Here is a 21,213-nt window from a genome sequence, read left to right as displayed (position 1 = left end):
TTGCACATCACTATAATCTATTATGTTTATAATTACATACACTTCTAGAATTTATTATACATTTTTGTATCTTTTAAATTTTAGTAAAGACTTTAAAGCCTCCTGGTCTCTGTATTATTAATAAACTATTTATTTAATTAATAAAGGGGAGTCCTTTTTTGCTTAAATTTAAAAATTAGCTAGCCTACTATATTTAGGACACCATACTATGTAGTGTTCTAATGTTTCTTTAGTACCTAATTGTTCACATGTTCTTGTTTAAAAGTACTGATTCAGACCAACAAATCCAAGCCTAATCTATCAAAAATAACTTCTTTCTTTCTAACTTGGGGACAACAATTATGTGTACCCCTTAATAGAGGTCTTGATTACTAGAGTTCTTAACTGAAACAAATTACTTCCTTTATCACTATTCTCCCAAATTGTTTGGCAATTCCCTAAAAATTGCCTTTTTAATTATACAGTATATTCAGATTTGTCTAAAGGAACCTCCAAGTCTATTTCAGTCCTATACAATGTCTTTTTAGCTGACTTATCTGCCCATTTAGTTTCCATACACTCCTTTATGAGCAGAAATCCACATAAATTTCACCATTACATTATTCAATACAAACCAATTATGGCATGTTTTACTTTAAATAAAAGATCATTTCTATTTCATGTTTTTTTATTTCTGAATCTATGATCTGCAAAGATAATGAGTGTGTTAAGATAATGGGTCTATTAGATCTAAGTTCATTTATCCATTCTATAATATTCTGCAGGCCTTTTTTACATTCACATTTTTAACATTCAACACAGAGGCTACTCTATTACTTAAGGGGTCTTTTGATCCATTAGTATAAATTTGTATAAAATGTGTATATTTCCAAATAATTATTTAACAACTGACTCTGACATGAACATTACTCATATCTTCGCTTATTGTATAATCAATGATAGTTTTCACCAAATATCATGAAGCCCAAATAGAAATCTTATCATAATAATTAAAATACATAATCCTCTACCAGTACTCTGTTACTGAATGAATCCCATTTCTTTCCTCAATATTGATATTCTCAACAGTCTTCTAGTATTTATTCTGTTGTATGCCCTGGATTAAGCATTAATATAGCCAATAGTTTAGATCAGACAAGTTCCTTTTCAATCTTGGTGGTAATTCTTTCGTTTCCACTAATGAAGCATTTGTTGGGGTAGGTGGAAAGACACCGAAGCATATTCCAAGCACCCTATATTGATGTTTATCCTACAAAGATACATTTAGATGAAGCAGAACCATATGTCTGACTTCCACAATCCAGTACTGTATAGACCTAATCAATGACATGCATATCCTATATGATGTACGTATTTGTTCTCCCCATTGTCCTGATATACATCACATTACGTTTTCTCTGTGCTTACATTTCTGTACTACTTCCATGATATGTTGATTCCAAGTTATTCTGAAATAAAACGTCATGCCTAGAAACTTAAAACTCTTCCTTCTATTTAATAACTACATTTTACAGAAAAAAAATCGTACTTAATATAACATCCCTTTGTGTGAAACAAACAGGTATTGTTTTATGAAACTGACTATATAAAGTACCATCGAATTGCCCACTCTTCAATCTCTGAGACCACTACTTGAAGATTTTTTTAGAAGGAAATTAAAATGTCATCCCTGTTTCTAAATGGCACAGTCATCTTCAAAAAAAGGATACGTTCACAAGTGACACAGGTTGTGGCAAATCATTTATCATATAATTAAATAACATCGCATTAATGATACTGTCCTGTAGCGTGCCATTCTCTACTAAAACCTTCATCGAGTATTCCTTACCTACACCTACTTTCAAACTTCTCTACGGTAAGCAGTCCCTAACCCACCAAGAAATCCTTACTTTAAAGCTTACTTCATGCAATTTAATCGCCACTCTTTCCACAGCATTTACGTTTGTTTTCCAAATTTAAGAATATTCCTAACACAATTTATTTACTCCCAATTGCGTTTATAATCTGTTTCCAATCTCAGAATGTGATCCGTTACACTTCTCTTTTTCAAGAACCCACTCTAAGCTTTAACGTATATGGAATGTTTTTCCATGTGCAACTGTAACCTTCTGTTTACCATTCATTCATTCACAAAGTTTTGGCGTTAGTGTTTTTGGACTATACAAATGTGGAGACGATGTATCTTCCCCAAATTTCCACAGGTTTTCTTTCAGGATTTTTTAAATTCTCCGTCCTCCCAGTAGACATGCTTGACGTCATATCCGAAAGCACATTTAGCCACCCGGAAGTACTGCCTCCTCCACCCCACTCTTGGAAGCAGGCAGCATTCCGGTGGGCTCCAGTCGGGAAAAAAGATGGCAGAGTTAGAGGAGGAGGTGGGTGTGCTGGTTCAGAGAGTTGTGAAGGATATTAACAGCGCATTCAAGAAAAACCCTAACATGTAAGTTGCTTCAGCCCCGTTTATTTATTGTACCTTCAATTAGCTACACAACTTGACACTTACTAGTTTATTTTGAAATTTGATACGTCCGATTTGCACTAATGCGAAGCTAGATCTGAATATACAGTAAAGTTTTTTGACTTTGCCTTGGTGAATTGTGTCGCTGAAGACTTAGGACGGCAAATTCATTTAGGAAAGTTCACATGCAAATGCTATGTAAAATGCAAGACAACCTGTCTTCAGCTTGCAGTGTTCAATGCGTATAATCCTTTAGCCAGCTTGTCTTGATACTTTATATTGTCGAAACTAGCTCAGTATTACATGAACTGAAAACGAGCTTTTAGTAGACATCAAACGAATGTCCAAGCATTACTATCCTTTAGTTGAGACATTTTTCGTTGTTTCTGAATATATTCCGCCATGTCCCAATACGGATCTGTCATAGTGGAGCATCAGCTTTTGACATTTCTCTGAGACATGGTTAGTCTTTTCAGAAAAAGTAAGTCTTTTGGAAAGTGATATTCTGTACACATTTTCTGTCATTCTAGGCTCGCACAACTTTTTCAAACTCTTTAATTATAATGCAGCTTTGCACTATTATTTGGAATATCAAGACGGTACCGTTAACCTGTTTTATTACTTCATGTACTAGCTATGCTTGCCCTTATTATAAGTAGTAAGTTTGGGCGTGTGTTGAATTTTGCGCACGTTATTATAAATATTAATAAACAACTTTTAAAAATTTGTGATTTCTTAGCATCTTTTTCGCATGCCGAGTTACTGACCTTTTTAATTGCTGTAGCTATTTATATAACCATTTTATGGCAATTCAACGTAAAGAAAGAAATAAGAAGGAAAGGAAACGCCTTGAGTATGTTTACAGTATATGAAAATCGGTAAATGAGAGAAGGCCCGAAGTTTATTCCTGCTTTGTGATCGATGGCCGCCAGAACAGGCTCAACATCAATGCTGAACTGGAACAACTGTCTTTGAAACGGAGAGTATAATTTGTTTTAAAAGTTAACCTTAATAGAGAAGAAAGGCAGAGTAGGCACGGAAGAGGTACAATTTACCGAACATTCAAATAAATGTTTTACAAAATAGGGGTTATGCACCAGTCGGGATGTCTGGAGTGAAGGTGGGATTAGTTTACTAATGTTTTGCTTGCACAAGTATGTTTAATTCAGATTTTGCTAGAATGGTTGCATGCTTTATTCCATTACTGGGCTAGAGAAACATAGTAAGATGAAGCTTGTACAGTTTATCTTGTTATTATTATTGCTACTTTGCTAACGACTTTATCCAAGGCGACTTACAACATCCAAGAGATACTATTGGTTACTTTTCATTTTTTTCCATAGTTTGAGTACAAACAGTGAAGTGACTTGCTAATGGTCACACAGTGTCAGTAGCCGATTGAAATCCAAAGCCATAACCTACTTCTCCACACCAAGAGAGTCAAGCAATGGAATTTGATATTTTATTGTTTTCTTCCATCCCTTACATTTTGTCTCACAACTGCGGGGCTAATGAACACCGACAATTTAAACTTTGCTGTTATAGCTGCCAAGCAAGGTGAAGCTTAATTTTGTTGTGTGGCTTGCACCTATTGGACATGTGGTCTAGAGGGCATTTTTATGTTTTTGTAATAGTGCCGTAATCTATCATTATTACATTTTTGTTTGATTTCTGGCTGGGTTGTATTATTAAGATGTCCTTAAAAATGTTGCTTGATTTGGGCATTACACATGATCATACTATTGTAATCCATTTTCTTGTGCAAGGCTAAGTGTTCAACAACCATAAAGTAAAGTTAGTGCCAGTGCACATTTTGTCTCCTCTTAAAACATTGTGACACTGCAAGTTGAACAATTATAACTCCCATCTGATCAATCACACCATTACTCTCACAGAGTATGCATGAAGCTAATTATGAACTGACATTCCAAAATAGGATAAAAGTGGTAATAACAAAAGTCATGTTTTTTTTTTCAATAAGAGTCACGATTCCTGCAGTCACACACTGAAATTCTCCTGTCTTGAAGACGTGTTTTTAGTGATGCAGTGATGTATCATCATCACCATGAGCAATTTTTAAGTGTAGTTATTATTCACGTTTTTCTAATATATTTCTTTGCCTTCTGAGTCCAGCACTGATTGTCGTTCGGCAGTACTGATACTGAAAGCTAGAAATGTTATGTTTATGGAGCATTGGTACCGACTGGTACCAAAAGTATGGGTTCTTCAGACAGATTGGGAAATGTTACAAGTTAAGAAACAACAGTTTGCCACCTTATAGTGTTTAACACTAGAATCCCTGAAGCCTACGTAAAAACTTGTAATCCTGGCCTACCTTAAATCCCTTTGCACCACTCCATCATTGTCTTTTGGTTTGTAAATATGTTGATCAGCATAAGCAGTAAGCAGCCTGCTGTCTCATCCCCTGCCTTGACTGAGCTCAGTTCGCTGGCAAAAAGTTCTCCCAGCTCAAGCCAAGGCTTCTTATCTGCGTGTGAGATTCCTGGAGTTGTATAGGGTAAATAATACAGTATATCGTTATTTGGAATACATGCATTTCATGTGTGTTCCGTGACTTCAAAGATCTGGGTAAGTGTAGGATGGCTACTATCAGACTGGACAAATATACTGTCATCACTGCCAGATCTAAATAGCATTGTGTAGAATTGCTCGCATACTGAAGTGACTTTAGCTGCAGGTGGAAGTCCCATTTTACTTTATAGTGCCAAGCAGAGTGCAGCAATCTATTAGTCAGCAAAAGCGTTGCCAAGAAGCTATCTGTTGTTATGGTCCTGCCTCGTCCAGACTGATAGCGGTCACAGGACATCGAATCTTTGATTGCTAGTACAACAAATTGTTTGGAGAAGGCATCAGCAACAGTGCTGCTCATGTGAAAGGAGTGGAGATAAATGCTATAAACTCAGAGAGGGAGAGGCAAGTTTGTTGTATCACCTGAACGTCACTGAGAGAATAAAACTGAATAATGAAAAAAACAAGTGCTAACTTACAAGTAGCCAAAATTTGCACCAGGTGTTACAGACTCAAATCAAATGTATATTTTTATTATAGTAATAATAATAACAGCAGCTCACTACTCAAAATGCAGAGCATCCGGTCTCGAACCCGGGACTGTTGGGTTATAAGGCAGTGGTTCTTACCTCTGCACCATTAAAGAATATGCATAAATTCCCTGTCGATTAACATTTGGGCATGGGTTTTTAACACATTGAGAGCAACATATAAATCAAATGTTTTTTTTTCTTTGGTTATATTCAAGAATAAAAGCGCACATGTTTATTTGATATTTGGACTAAAGTCCTCACACATTATACAGTTCACGTCATTAGTATAACATAGAAAAAGTTTCTGCTTTAGGTATGTATTCAGCATTTCTCGATTTTTCCTTTCATCCTACACTTACCCAGATCTTTGTAGACATGGAACACACATGATGCATGTATTCCAAATGACGATATACTGTATTACTAGACAAAGAGCCCATTTCGACAACGTAAGCTGAAACGGGCACGAGTTTGTGTCAGCAGTGTATGAAGAACAAATGATAAGTAACGAAGAAGTTGTTTTGTAATGATTGTAGTCCGCTTTCCTCATTACTGTACAGGCTTGTACTGTTAGTTGATGAATTTTCCAGGCCTATAGTATAATATTGAATGATGAATGTTCCAGTACAATATGGAATAGTAATAAGTGTAAGCACCACAAACCTGATATAGGTGTATTGAATGAATGCGTAATTAGGCCTCAAGCTGTAGTCGAAATCGCCTTTCAGGCCTGTAGAGCTTTAATTGAAGTCGCCTTTCTCTTTGAATTTTTGCGGCCGTAAATCCGCCGCCTGCCACGATGTTGGGGTTGGATGTCGGTCTCGTAAGGTTTTTCTGGCAGCTGCGCAGAAGACGACTGCGCATTCGGCTTCGGACGTGCGCAGAAGGCGACTGCACATTCGGCTTCGGATGGACGTGAGTGAGGAGGCAGGCAAATTATGTATCAAGATTTACCCTGTACAACTCCAGGCACATCACATGCAGATAAGGAGCCTTGGCTTGAGCTGGAAGAATTTTTTTCCCCGCGAGCTGAGCTTTGTCAAGGTGAGGGATGGGACAGCAGGCTGCTTGCTGTTTGTGCTGATCGACATATTTTCAAAACAAAAGACGCTGATGGAGAGGTGCGAAGGGATTTAAGGTGGGCTGGGATTACAAGTTTTCTTCGTAGGCTTCAGGGATTCTAGTGTTAAAGCAGTAAAACACAAAGTATGGTAAGTACACAAGAACAAAATCAAATACTAAATGGGATGAGACAACACAACACTATAACTTTACATCATTCTGGACAGACTTTGTCATAGTTATTAGGAAGCTTAATGCACCTGCTTATTAAAAATACAAACTCAAATTGAAAATAAAAATACATGTAGTGATTTGACCTTTGATTTGATCTTCAAATGATGCACTGCTTGAACCGTCAACCTTGGCAAACCTAACCACTTGCAAGCAGCACCGCTAACCCTGTCTGTTCTAAATGCATCTTCTGTCCTCAGTCTATTTTTTTCACACTAATCCCCACCATCTAACATGGGTGGAGTTAACATAAACATGCTTATAAAGAGCAGTTTAGTCTTTGCGAATTTTATTTAACATTCTAAAGAAGTTGTGGAAAATCAAATAAAAGTATCAAACATCACAATATTGAGTTTTGCATATTGATTTTTATTGAATATAAATTTGATTAAAAAAATTTGATATATTGCCCAGGACTAATTCCTGATTTTGTGAAAACTACACATGAGGTGACACATTATGGAGAAATGTTTTCACTGCTGCCAGGCAGGTTTCATTCTAAAACAGTATTTATTATTTTGTTGTTTTTGAATTGTTTATTTTCATTTTACATGACTGTTCAAGTGTAATAAAAAATAAATCTTGTGCGATCTCATGTTTAAAAAAAGACTTTAGTAAATGGTTTGATTAAGTCAGTATTGCTTCATTTTACACTTTTTTAAATTTATAGGTTTATGCAGTGGTATATACTGTTACAGTCCAAAAATTTTTAAAAAGAAAAGTTGGAACTTTATTTGTCCCTGGGGGAATTTGGATTTTTACAAAAGCCCATTAAATAAATGATTAAATTATGTAATAATAATAACTTCATTTATATGAGAGTACGCTGTGCGTGATTTGGCTGCCACTTCTCACCAGTGTCTTTTTGCTTTGTTACTGTTACAATGTCCTATTCCTTGCTTGTGCTTTTTATATTTTATGGGCGGATTCTCACTGGATTCATACTGGTCCTTTTGTAAAGTTTAATTCCGTTCACAGCCTATATTCCGCGAGCCCTCTCCCCTGTACTCTCCCTAAGCCAGCATGGTTGGTGATTAAGTCTTTACTTTCTTAGTTGACTAGGATTAAGACTTTCTTAGCTGACTTTGTTTTCTGCTCAATTGGAGTCAGTTTATGGGTTCTGGCTAACGTGGTGGTAACTGTTACTGCTTTTTCTGAAGATGATTACCTACTCTACAACACAATTATGCGCTTACTGTATGCACTGCAGACTAGATACAGTGACGTACGGCATATGCATGGAGGTTGGCATTGCTCATATGTGGTATTTACACCGCTCCTTTATACAGTGGGGCAAAAAAGTATTTAGTTAGCCACCAATTGTGCAAGTTCTCCCACTTAAAAAGATGAGAGAGGCCTGTAATTTTCATCATAGGTATACCTCAACTATGAGAGACAAAATGAGAAAAAAAAAATCCAGAAAATCACATTGTCTGATTTTTTTGAAGAATTTATTTGCAAATTATGGTGGAAAAAAAGTATTTGGTCAATAACAAAAGTTCATCTCAATACTTTGTTATATACCCTTTGTTGGCAATGACAGAGGTCAAATGTTTTCTATAAGTCTTCACAAGGTTTTCACACACTGTTGCTGTTATTTTGGCCCATTCCTCCATGCAGATCTCCTCTAGAGCAGTGATGTTTTGGGGCTGTTGCTGGGCAACACAGACTTTCAACTCCCTCCAAAGATTTTCTATGGGGTTGAGATCTGGAGACTGGCTAGGCCACTCCAGGACCTTGAAATGCTTCTTACGAAGCCACTCCTTCGTTACCCAGGCGGTGTGTTTGGGATCATTGTCATGCTGAAAGACCCAGCCACGTTTCATCTTCAATGCCCTTGCTGATGGAAGGAGGTTTTCACTCAAAATCTGACGATACATGGCCCCATTCATTCTTTCCTTTACACGGATCAGTTGTCCTGGTCCCTTTGCAGAAAAACAGCCCCAAAGCATGATGTTTCCACCCCATGCTTTACAGTAGGTATGGTGTTCTGTAGATGCAACTCAGCATTCTTTCTCCTCCAAACACAACGAGTAGAGTTTTTACCAAAATTCTATTTTGCTTTCATCTGACCATATGACATTCTCCCAATCCTCTTCTGGATCATCCAAATGCTCTCTAGCAAACTTCAGACGGACCTGCACATGTACTAGCTTAAGCAGGGGGACACGTCTGGCACTGCAGGATTTGAATCCCTGGCGGCGTAATGTGTTACTGATGGTAGCCTTTGTTACTTTGGTCCCAGCTCTCTGCAGGTCATTCACTAGGTCCCCCCGTGTGGTTCTGGGATTTTTGCTCACCGTTCTTTTGATCATTTTGACCCCACGGGGTGAGATCTTGCGTGGAGCCCCAGATCGAGGGAGATTATCAGTGGTCTTGTATGTCTTCCATTTTCTAATAATTGCTCCCACAGTTGATTTCTTCACACCAAGCTGCTTACCTATTGCAGATTCAGTCTTCACAGCCTGATGCAGGTCTACAATTTTGTTTCTGGTGTCCTTTGACAGCTCTTTGGTCTTGGCCATAGTGGAGTTTGGAGTGTGACTGTTTGAGGGTGTGGACAGGTGTCTTTTATACAGTATTGATAACGAGTTCAAACAGGTGCCATTAATACAGGTAACGAGTGGAGGACAGAGGAGCCTCTTACAGAAGAAGTTACAGATCTGTGAGAGCCAGAAATCTTGCTTGTTTGTAGGTGACCAAATACTTATTTTCCACCATAATTTGCAAATAAATTCTTTAAAATCAGACAATGTGATTTTCTGGATTTTTTTCTCATTTTGTCTCTCATAGTTGAGGTATACCTATGATGAAAATTACAGGCCTCTCTCATCTTTTTAAGTGGGAGAACTTGCACAACTGGTGGCTGACTAAATACTTTTTTGCCCCACTGTACCTGTTTACTCAAAAGACAATCCGCAAGACGATGGAGTAGGCAGATGAATTGGCTGAGACACCTGCCACAAATGCTGGACTGGAGTAACCAAGGATTGTAATCTGACTTAACTCTCCACTGTGCGCTCCTGAACTGCAGATCAGTAACTAATAAAACTACTTTCCTTAACAACTTATCAACTACTAAAAAACTGGACATGTTGTTCCTTGTAGAAACGTGTTAAAATCCAGGTGATTACTTACAACTAAATCTGCTTACCCCCGCTGTTTACAGTTACCTGTCTAAACCCCAGGCCAAGGAGGTGGATTGGCGGTGGTTCAGCGTGATTGTCTTAAAGCAACCACTGTTGATTTTCGCAACATTACGTCTTTTGAATACCTGGTTGTTAAAATCACTGGAAAGGCTTCGCTGCACATTATATTAATCTACAGACCTCCTAAGCTTCAGCTGGATTTTTTCTCTGAACTTTATGAAATACTCACTCTTGTCTGTGGCATGTCTACTGCTGTTATTTTACTTGGTGACCTTAATATTCATGTGGATTCTGACTGTCCATCTGCTTGTAAGCTACGTTCAGTACTGGATTGTTTCAGTTTTGTGCAACATGTTGGTTTTTCAACCCATGCTAAGGGCCATATTCTGTATCTTGTATGTTCCACTTGTCTGCAGAATGTCTGCACATTCGGTACTGTTATTGGTATCTCTCTTCACAAGCTGATTGAATTTAGCTTCACTTATCCCCTCCCTAAAATAAGTCTAAAATCTAAAATAATGTATCGTAATATCAAGATCATTGCTCAGTTGTCCTTCTCTATGTCTGTTGGTGCATACTTTCTCCATGATGTTTCTGGGTTGTCTTGCCCTATGCAGATTTTATCTCTATATAAAGTCACAAATTTTGGAACATTGTGCACCTATTAAATCCTTGGTTGTTCCTACTACCCGATCATCTACATAGTTTACAGCAGAATTGCATACCATGAAGCAAACTGGTTGCCACTTGGAAAGGCACTGGAAGAAGACTGGTCTGGCTGTTCATGCCCTGGCTTACACTGAACATCTGAAGGAATACAGATGTGCCTTATTGGTGGCACGTTCAAAGTACTACAGTAAAACAGTAATCCCTGTTTTAAATAAACCTGGCTCAGTTCCCTTACAGCTAAAATTTTATCGCCCAATTTCTAATCTTCCATTTATGACTAAGATCTTAGAAAAGGTTGTTGCTGCTCAACTCAATGATTATTTAAATTTGCATAACCTGCTTGAGCCTTTTCAATCTGGATTCAGAGCCCTACATAACACTGAAACTGCTTTACTTAAGGTAGCCAATGACTTACTTATAACCGCAGATTCTGGGATGACCGCAATTCTAGTTCTTCTTGACTTGAGCGCAGCGTTTGATACTGTTAACCATAAGATTTTACTGTCCCGACTTTCAGCTACTGGTATCTCTGGTGCTGCTCTTTCTTGGTTCACATCATACCTCAGTAATTGCCAGTATTACGTCTTCATTAGGGAATACAAATCTGCCACTACTTCATTCACACAAGGTATCCCTCAAGGGTCAGTGCTTAGTCAAATCCTCTTCAACATCTATATGCTCCCATTAGGTGAGTTTATTCGTCAGTATGGTCTGAGCTTCCACTGCAATGCAGATGACACACAACTTTATGTAAGTATTGATGCAACTGCAACATCTTCACCTGCTGTGCTGACTGACTGCATTCGGGAAATCCATCATTGGATGACAGATAATTTTTTACAACTCAATTTGGATAAAACAGAAATCTTATTAGTTGGTACCAAATCTGTCCTCTCTACCATTCGTGAGCTAAAAATTGACATTAATGGGATCCTGGTTAAACCCTCAGCATCCATCTGTAATTTGGGTGTCATCTTTGATCAGCTTCTTACCCTTCAGTCACACATTAGCTCAATAGTACAGACGGCCTTTTTTCATCTTTGCAACATTGCTCATCTGCATTCTTTCCTCAGTGTGAAAGATACTGAAACACTCATTCACGTTTTCATCACTACCCGTCTGGACTATTGCAATGCTTTGTTTTATGGCCTCCTGACTAAATATATTAATAGATTACAATATGTTCAGAATTCTGCTGCTTGTTTACTTACACACACTAAAAAAATCTGCTCACATCACTCCTCTGTTCTCTGATTTACATTGGTTACCAGTTTCTTCAAGAATCAAATATAAAATTATTCTTTTCAGCTTTCAAACCCTTCATGGGTTAGCCCCCTCATTATCTGTCGGAGCTGCTGCTTCCTTACACTCCTGCCCGTGCATTACGATCATCGGATGCTAAGTTACTCACTGTACCTAAATACAGGTTAGTAACTATGGGTGGCAGAGCTTTCAGAGTGATAGCCCCTAAAATTTGGAATTCTCTCCCTCTCAGCCTTCACGAGGAAAAATCTATTATTAATTTCAAACTTCTGTCAAAAACACATCTTTTCAATGAGTATTATTCTTTTTCGTGTATGTAATTTCTACTGTCTCGTTAATGTGTGTACTGAATTGTAAAGTGTTCTTGAGTGTATGAAAGGCGCTACATAAATAAAACCTATTATTAATATATTGCATCTTACCATACATTTACATGCAACTCAAGGTATTTTCCACAGATTAATCAATAAAAACAATATAGACCACAGTTACTTGGATATTAAAAAATAAAGTTATTATTACAGTGCTCATTTTTTTTAAATCATGAGCAAGCAATTACTCACATTGCATGACAGAGTCATCAGCTGTATATGTACTCAAACTGTGCAAGCACGTTTGGTCTGATTGACATGCCAAGACATGGGTGCTTAGACTATACATTTACATGGCCTCAATGGACAGTTTTGCCCATTCAGAATGCGTGATGGCCACGGGCTTCTCAAAATATTAACAAAACGGCATGTGCTCCCGTGCCTATTGCCATAATGTACTCTGAAAGTACAAAGAAAAGAAAAAGGTGCCACTGGACACACTAATGGTTGAGGCACAGACAATAAGGTCTGTCTGTTTTACAGGAAGGAGCTTTGTAAACTACGTATATACTTTACCATTGTGTGTGTTTATTTCACATTCTTCCAGCAAAGGTTTCCTAAGATGCTTTTGTTGTTGTCCTTTTAGTTCTACGTGTGTTGCTGTATGATACTTTGATTTTTGAAATAAAAAATGTGAAAATGAGCATGTCAACAGCAATACCCAATGTATAATAAACTGTGATCGATGCACAATGACATTTTATAAAGACCTCAGAAAATCAACACATGGCCATCACTGGGTCGTAAGCACATGAGAAACAAAAAATGTTGTTTTAAGCTACTGAGATGTCCTGAAATGACCCACTGCTCTCCATCCAATGAAACATTGGACACTGCTGTATGATATTTTTCCTGTCTATAACCACACTTATTTCACTAAGGGTGAGCCCAGCTCTTCCACTCGCAGTTTTTTTAACCTCCCACACCCACTATTACACTTTGATTGCCATATGTTGGTCATCAGTGAACTTAAAAAGGACAAGGTAGGTCCTGAAGCCACATATGTCGAGAAACACTGTTGGATTTCCAGCTTGCATGCTTTAAAAAAACAAAAACAATTAACAAAAAACTTTTGAGCATTGTCACTTGAGGGGAATATTAGCTATTCACTGCCATTGGATAACCTGGATAACATTGATCCCTGTGCAGCAGAGCATCCTGTGGGTAATTTGTGTGCAAATTAGCCATGTGAACAGATGCCATTTCAACAAACCTTGAAGGAGTCCTCCCCTCATCAGAAAAGATACAGGGCACACTGTGAAATAATAATGGCAAAAAATGTTTTACTATTTACAGGGTTTTTTTTGTCCTTGGTGGAAGAAGAAAGTACAAAGCATCTGTATAGATACATGGGAAACAAATAAGATATTCCAGTTGCGTCCGGAGCCATGACTTCAAATAGTGAAAGGAGTCAGTCCCACACAGCCACTTTGTGGCATGGCCAGTGTGTGCCCAAAGAGTGAACTGTATGAGAGCAATGATCTATATTTAATTTAGTTATTGATACTTTGTGACTGTTTGTTGTATTTTGTTTGTGGTATTCGTTCCATCTGTGTCTTTTGTTGTTTATGGGTCAGTGGCACAATGGTTAGCACTGCTGCCGCACAGCTCAGATCACATGTTTGGTTGCAGTAATTGGTCTGACACAGTTGGCACACTTTTCCCTAGCTCCCAAGGACACTTAATAGACTGCAGCGCACCATTATAATTTACTAAAAACTAGTTCAGTTCCTCCTTCCCCGTTGATTTTCTGCCTTTTGCCAAGTTGTGCAAATATCACTTACATTTCTGTGTTTTAAGTGAACTCAGTCTTAGCTGATCACTTGTTATTGATATCACTGAGTCTCAGTAGCGTTTCTTGATGAATTTTTGCTGAATAATTCATTAGCTTAAAGTACTCAGTTTGTTAGAGAGAGGATGTACATCATTATTTTCATTCTTTCCTTTTGCTACCTCCAGGGGGTCCAGAGTGCATCCAGGTAACTGACTCTGACCTCTTAATTAGCTTGTCAGTTCAGTCGGCCTCTTATGAAGTGATGTTTCCGGCCCGGCACAGCATACAAAATCACACTGGCCACCACAGAGTTGTAAAATATGTGAAGGATATCACCACCCACATTAAGGAATGCAGTCTCCTAATAAAATAAAGTCTGCTCTTCCCTTTCCTATATAGTTCATGTGGTGGATCAAGACCAATCCAGTCTGTCATTGATGTGGACTTTGAAGAACATGTAGCAATTCGCCATTCCCTGAATGGTAACCGGACATAGAGGTTCTTTGTTGCGAGCAAGGTGATAAACAGTTCCTCAGACAATTCTTTCTGCATCAAGAAAGTTCCCAGGTGTTATAGTTATAGTCTGAGGTGTACAGAGAGAAGAGAAAAGGAGACAGGGCTGCTCCTTGTGGTGCTCCAGTGTTGCTTACATCTGTATCAGAGACGCAGTTTTTGAGTCTCACAGACTGCGGTCTGCTAGAAAAGACTTGTTATCCATCATATTATCCACCTGCATATCTCTGAGCTTACCCCTTAATACGATGGCTGGATGGTATTGAAAGCACTGAAGCTTTGTTCAGGTGAAAAGAAGCTTTGTGGAGCAGATAAATAATTGCATCATCCATCCAATCTTTCTCAAATAGGCAAAGCCTGCATTGGGTCCAGGTGGTCTACAACAAGAGGACTCCTATAGTACAGGACCAGCCCTTCAAAGTTATTCATGATGTGAGATGTGTCACTGGTCTGTAGTTATGAAGAGGCACCTGTCTTCTATGGAACAGGATTCAGGATGTTTTCCACTGCAGAGGCACTTTTTTCAGCCTTAAATATAGATGGAGCAACTGACAGAGAATACCACAAAATTGATCAGCATAGGCCTTAATAATTCAAGGACTAACTCCATTTGGTCCTGTGGCTTTTCCTTTGTATAGCTTCCTCAGTTGTCGCCTCACTTGGTCATCAGTTATGGACAACCCATAGTGATTGTCAGACTCATCACTGGTCATTCCAGTTAAACTGGTTGTAGTTGTTGATGTTATAGGGATGGTGGCAGGGTCATTGGAGAAATATGGCAGTGGTAGGGAAAATCTTTAAAAAAAAAATTGGTTCAGCACGTTAGCTTTGCCCACATCCCATTCAATCACTTGAGCCATGGTTAGTTATGCCCACTCCGTTCCAGGTATCTTTAACGTTATTCTGTGTGATTTTTTTTTTCTTTTTTCTTTTTGTAATTTTTTTTTTCTCCTCTCACCTTTTTCTTCAGCACTCAGTGGGTGTTCTTCAAAGCCCCTTTGTCACTCTTTGCTTGAAGGATTTCTCATTCAAGAAGCTTTTTAGCTCTTTAGTAATCTATGTAAATATTATGATATATAATATTGGTCATATTGGCTAACCCTACCACTACGGCTTAGTATTAGCTCTGCTGTCCCGATTCGATTCAATATCTATTTTATCTTGATTTAATCAGCATACACTGATATATGTGAATTGCTAGCTTTATTTTAGAGATTACTAGATCATGCATAGAAAACATTAATATAATGTGACAAATATCAGTAGTGCTTTATTTGAAGGTTGTCTCTATAGTGACATCATAACTTATGCATAAGCATACTGTAGAATAACTTTTCAGAAGCAGTACTTGATTACCGTAAATACACGCATATAAGTCGGGTCTTGAAACCCGAAAAATCAATTATAAAATCAGACCCCGACTTATACACCCATTCAAAAATGCAACCCTTACATTTTTTTTTTTTTTTTTTTTTTTTAAACATCTTCTTGCTTCCTCCAATCTCACACCAGTTTCATAGACACATCAAGTTTTGTTGTAGCAGCGCAATTACCTATTTCTTTCGCCACTGCAACGACTTTTAATTTAAAACCAGCTTCATATTTTCTCCTGATCAAACACTCCATCGTAGAATAGGGATTCTCTTACGATAAAGGTGTATGAGGGTGTGAGATACACAAAACAGTGCAAACGTCGCTTTGGAATAGTTCGGGTATTACTGTGTGGTCATGTAGGCACAATACATAGGAAAAAAAGGCAGTGTGCTCCGTGGTTACTCTCTCAGGTGGGCATTAGCATATCATAATTACTTGGACAAATAGCGTGATTTTTCCGCATTCGACAACCAACATTACAGATGTACAAAGAGTCTGATATAATATGCTACATGTAATTTGTAATATTTTAATGTGAAAATTAAGTATTGCGGCGACCAACAAACATAAGGGCTGATCTCACAGAGGTTAGGCAACACACAGATATGTGAGGTGTACTCTACTTTAGTTCTTGAATAGTATTTGTTGTAAGAAAGATGAATTGACTTAAAGATTTTTCCAGTTAGCTGTAATGGTTTGACACATTTTTTGCCCAAAGACATATGATTTCAAGCAGTATTTTAGGCAAGATAAATAATGAACACAGTTTTGGAATTCATTGTAGAAGCAAACCACAATACTTGTGTGTTATTGGAAAACATGATCACAATTTTATGTTGTAATAAAATTATTTTATGATTTGTTTTTAACAGTCCACTACCACAGCTGCAGTATTTAATGATCATTCATATTATTAAGTTTTTAAGTGTAAACCCTTTATTCTTTTCAATACATTTTTGCTTGGACTAGGTAAGGTTGTAAATTGAGCTATTGGGATTTCAGGTTGATCTCTTAATCTAGCAAAGTGACAGACTCTTCATTGCTGTTACCAAAAGTTAAGTTTTGTACTTGTGCCTGGCATCCATGATTTATGTGTTCAACAGCATTCCTTTTGCTGAGAAGCAGTATTTGCAAAGGAAGTAGTGAAAACCAATCATAGTGATTCTTAGGGAAGTGAAAAACAGAACAACTGCCTGAGTATTGCTACCGCAGTCTTTTTATATAACCATGTGTGTGCCTTATCCTGTCTGTAGAAATGACAAAGGAGTGAACAGTGCTGTATAGCTTGGAAAGTTTAACCTCTCTCAGTGAGTGTGAGTTTGGGTGTATTATCGTGGTATTGCCCTCAACTTACTCGAGTTAGTTACCGGATTGGTCCACTGTCACACCTTAAGATTAGCACAGACATGCATAGATATATACATGCACATAGACTCTAACCTAGTCCCTTGCACTTTAAGCACTTAAGTGCCGTATGAATGACCCATGCACAGCCTGTCACTCCCTAGCACTTCAAGAGACTTACTTTTCATTGGCATGATGAACGTACGATGTCTTAGCTATATCTCAGACATAATATTACTTTGGTCTTCAAGAATACAGTAGACCCCCGCAAAGTTGCGGTTCAGAGTTCACGGCCTCAGTCATTCACGGATTTTTCCTTAGGACCTAACTAATAATTGTTAGCAGAAACCGCAAATATCCTCCGCAATTGTTATGGCTTTTTTCGTGGCAATACTGTACTGTAATACTGTACTGTAGAGAGAACAGGAAGCACCTGTAGAGAAAACCACGACTTGGGATGGTGAAAGTAGCCAATAGAATTTGAAACTGCAACTTCCAGCAGTCCCTGAAGTGGCTCTGATTGGTCTTCTGCTGAGGGTGCTGGGGCTGTTGAGGTCAAAGGATGTCAGCGCGGCTTTTAACACTAGAATTACCAGAGTCTACGAAAAAACTCGTAGATCCGGCCCACCTTAAAACTGTTCTCACCTCTCTTTTGTCTTCTAAATGTGCTGATTAAGAGGAGCAGCAAGTAGCCGGCTATTCCATCCCCCACCGTCGCAGAACATTCACTAAGTTTTCCCAGCTCATGCCTTGTTTGATTATCTGGGAGTGACTGAACTGCTGGAGTTTTAGAATGGAAATAATAGATCGCTATTTGGAACACACGCATTTCATGCGTGTTCCGTTTCTACAGTAATCTGTGTAAACACATTGCTAAAACAGAAACTTTTTCATATTTTAGTAATAAATGTTACAAAATGTAGGCATAAACTATAGAATGTGTGAAGCCTGAAGTCCAAACATCAAATAAACACTTTCACAAAATAATAATAATACATTTTATTTATATAGCGCCTTTCCCATGCTCAAAGCACTTACAGAATATAATAAAGAAAGGTTCAAGGATGCTGAAACTCTTTCCGTGGCTTAACGCTAAGATTTGCTGACTTGGAAAACAGCAACCCTGCTGTGCTACAGAGACGCGAGTTCAATTCCCAGCTTTGAAAGAAGTGGGGGTTTTTTTTTCCCCTCAAATGGACATAAAATTTATAAATTGGTATGCACTGTAAATCGTTAAGTTTAAAATGTCGATCGCGGTTATTTCTGATAATTCATGCTTTTTACTTAGAGTCAGAACAGGAGCTTGTTCAGCTTATTCAGCTTCTGATCTGACTCAAACAGCGCCAGTATAACTTCATACCCAACCTGACGCTATTCGTTTTCAAATAATACTGCATTACTTCGACGATGTTTTCTGATTGGTACTATTCGCGTCATAAAATGATTTCTTCAAAATGTCATATATATTTGTCTCTTTCTTTTTTTTAAAATGTGCATTATAGCACGCAGCAACTGGCCACCTGCATGTTCTTGCGCACACTGAATAAGACAGCGCTATATGCAATCATCAGATTCAAATGTTAACAGTTAACGGTTATATAGCACAGAATGGAAATCAGCAGTTCTTAGCATTGCACCACGCAAGCTGTCATATCAACCGCCTACTGTACCTTGCTTTCTTTTTTCTTCGGTTTTATTCTTGAATAAAAGTGCACTTGTTTTGTTATACTTTTACATCAACATATGTTTCTGTGTTTGAGCTACATGGGCATGCTCAAAAAATACACGTATAATACCACGAAAAGTGCATGCAGACACTTCAGTTCGCAAGCATTGGTACGACAATGCAGCCACAAGTACACTGCAGAGCTATAGTGCGTCTTTATGTGAAAACAGCAGTGTCAGATGGGGAGTGTCTGATGATTGCATATAGCGCTGAAGTTACTGCTCTTTACTATGCTTTCTCTTCATGTCCTGGAGTACAAAAGAAACAGCATACAGCAACATGTGGGGACTGGCAAGATTGTGGGGGAAAAAAACATGCGGTCGTATGTATCGTGATACACTGCAGAGCTATAGCGCGTCTTTATGTGAAAACAGCTGTGTCAGAGACAATGAAAAATGAATAAAAAAAAAAAAAAGCTAACCTTTGCAAATATCATAAATTACACCGGCTGTTACAGACTGAAATCAAATGCATCTTTTTATTCTAAAATAGTAAAAATAAGAACACTTCACTTCTCATAAGGGAGTCATGTAGGATCAAACTCATGACCTTCTGATTGCCAGTCAGCAACTGACACTGTTGTGCCACGGCGGCAATTGTAGTAAATAGGTGTCAATGTCGCACACTAAGGCGGCTTTTTTTTTTGTGTACCTTTTGTGAAAGTGTTTCTTTGATATTTGGACTTCAGGCTTCATACATTATATAGTTTATGCCTACATTTTGTCATTTACTACTAGAATATGAAAAACGTTTCTGTTTTAAAAATGTGTTTACACAGATTACTGCAGAAACGCAACACACATGAAATGCGTGTGTTCCAAATAGCGATTTATTATTTCCACTCTAAAACTCCACTCACTCCCAGATAATCACTCAAGGCATGAGCTGGGAGAAGTTCGTTTACGTTCTAAGTCAGTGGGGGGATGGAATAGCCGGCTGCTGGCAGCATGTCTTTATCAGTACATTTAGAGGACAAAAGACGCTGGCAGAGAGGTGAGAACGGTTTTAAGAAGCGATTTAAGGTGGGCCGGATCTACGAGTTTTTTCGTAGGCTCTGGTAATTCTAGTGTTAAAAGGGGGGCGGGTGACCAAAAGCAAAAAAAAAAAAAAGTTTTTGTAATTTGTGTTTCAAGTGCCTGTCTGTCTGCCTTCTGTTGGGTTACCTGTACTTATTCATTTTGTCCTGGATCATTTCGTGCGTCTGGATTGTCTGCCTGTGTACATGAGGACTGTAAGTGGATTCATAGCCATCCTGCAAAGAAAGGAGTGCTCCTGAACCCGTCCGCCTGTCTTCGCCATATCAGGAACTACTGGTAGGACTATCTGTACATTCCCATTCAACATACGGATCTCTGGACTATCTATTTTCATCATTACATTTCATCCTTTGCCATTTTTCATGAACTTTTTCATGATTAACTGTGTGTTTTGTTTGTGCTTTGTTGTATTTAATGTGTAATCGCTGTAAGGGGAACAGGGGTGGTATTGTTGTTTTCTTATTTCATTTGTTTGCATTACGTTCTTTATTTGCTGTTTGATTACCGGTTTGCTTTGTTTCTGTCTCTGTTTATGAGTGCGCGCGTCGGGTCAAGGCTGGAATCTCCACCATAAAAATAAATAAATCACCATCTTCTCGATTGCGGCTTCTTGCGCGACGCTACGCTTACTTAAAAGCCTGAACCGTACCTGTCCTTTTTGGCTGATTGCTTTGTTTCTCTCTCTCCTACCCCAGACAGGGGTTGTGCTCCCCTATGATGTTTGTCTATTGTTTAATCGTTAACTAACTGCATGTTGAGCACCTTTTACTTCTGAAAGAGACATGTTTGTTTGAAGTGTTTGAATAAAGTTCCTGTCTCTACAATCTCCTGTGTTTGTGTGCAATTCTGTGACCCAAGCTGCACTAAGACTAGCCTGCAAGCATCAGCGCTTACCTGTCTGTGCTTGCTTGCAGCCAGTTTAAGCTCAGTTGGCTCAGTGATTTACATCCATGGCGTCAGTTGCACTTTGTACATATTGTTCCAGTAGTTTTTTAAATAGTTTTTACAGTTCATTAGCAGTGTGTAAAATGATCAGTGTTGCAGTAATTGTGATGCTCTTTGCATTAAAAAAAATGTGTTCCATTGAAATTTCACTTTCTTTGTCAATTGTGGCATTTACTTAAAGTGCATCAAAAAAGTATTTGCCATCCAGGGATGCATTAACCCCCAAGTATGTGGC

At 38.2% G+C, this 21,213-nt stretch overlaps 1 protein-coding gene across 1 annotated transcript in view; it reads left to right on the top strand.

Annotated features, from left to right (window-relative positions):
* The first annotated feature begins 2,296 nt into the window (after window positions 1–2,296).
* ptar1 (protein prenyltransferase alpha subunit repeat containing 1) overlaps window positions 2,297–21,213 on the top strand; it is a 56,575-nt gene continuing 37,658 nt past the window's right edge. Inside the window, exon 1 of the mRNA XM_028802336.2 lies at window positions 2,297–2,440. Within this exon, the coding sequence (XP_028658169.1) occupies window positions 2,355–2,440 (86 nt within the window). The 5' untranslated portion in view covers window positions 2,297–2,354. The remainder of the gene's footprint in view (window positions 2,441–21,213) is intronic.

Source organism: Erpetoichthys calabaricus, chromosome 5 (assembly GCF_900747795.2).
Source record: "Erpetoichthys calabaricus chromosome 5, fErpCal1.3, whole genome shotgun sequence".
NCBI classification, from domain to species: domain Eukaryota; kingdom Metazoa; phylum Chordata; class Cladistia; order Polypteriformes; family Polypteridae; genus Erpetoichthys; species Erpetoichthys calabaricus.
Note: the sequence above shows the minus strand (reverse complement) of the source record. Positions and strands in the feature narration are given on the sequence as shown.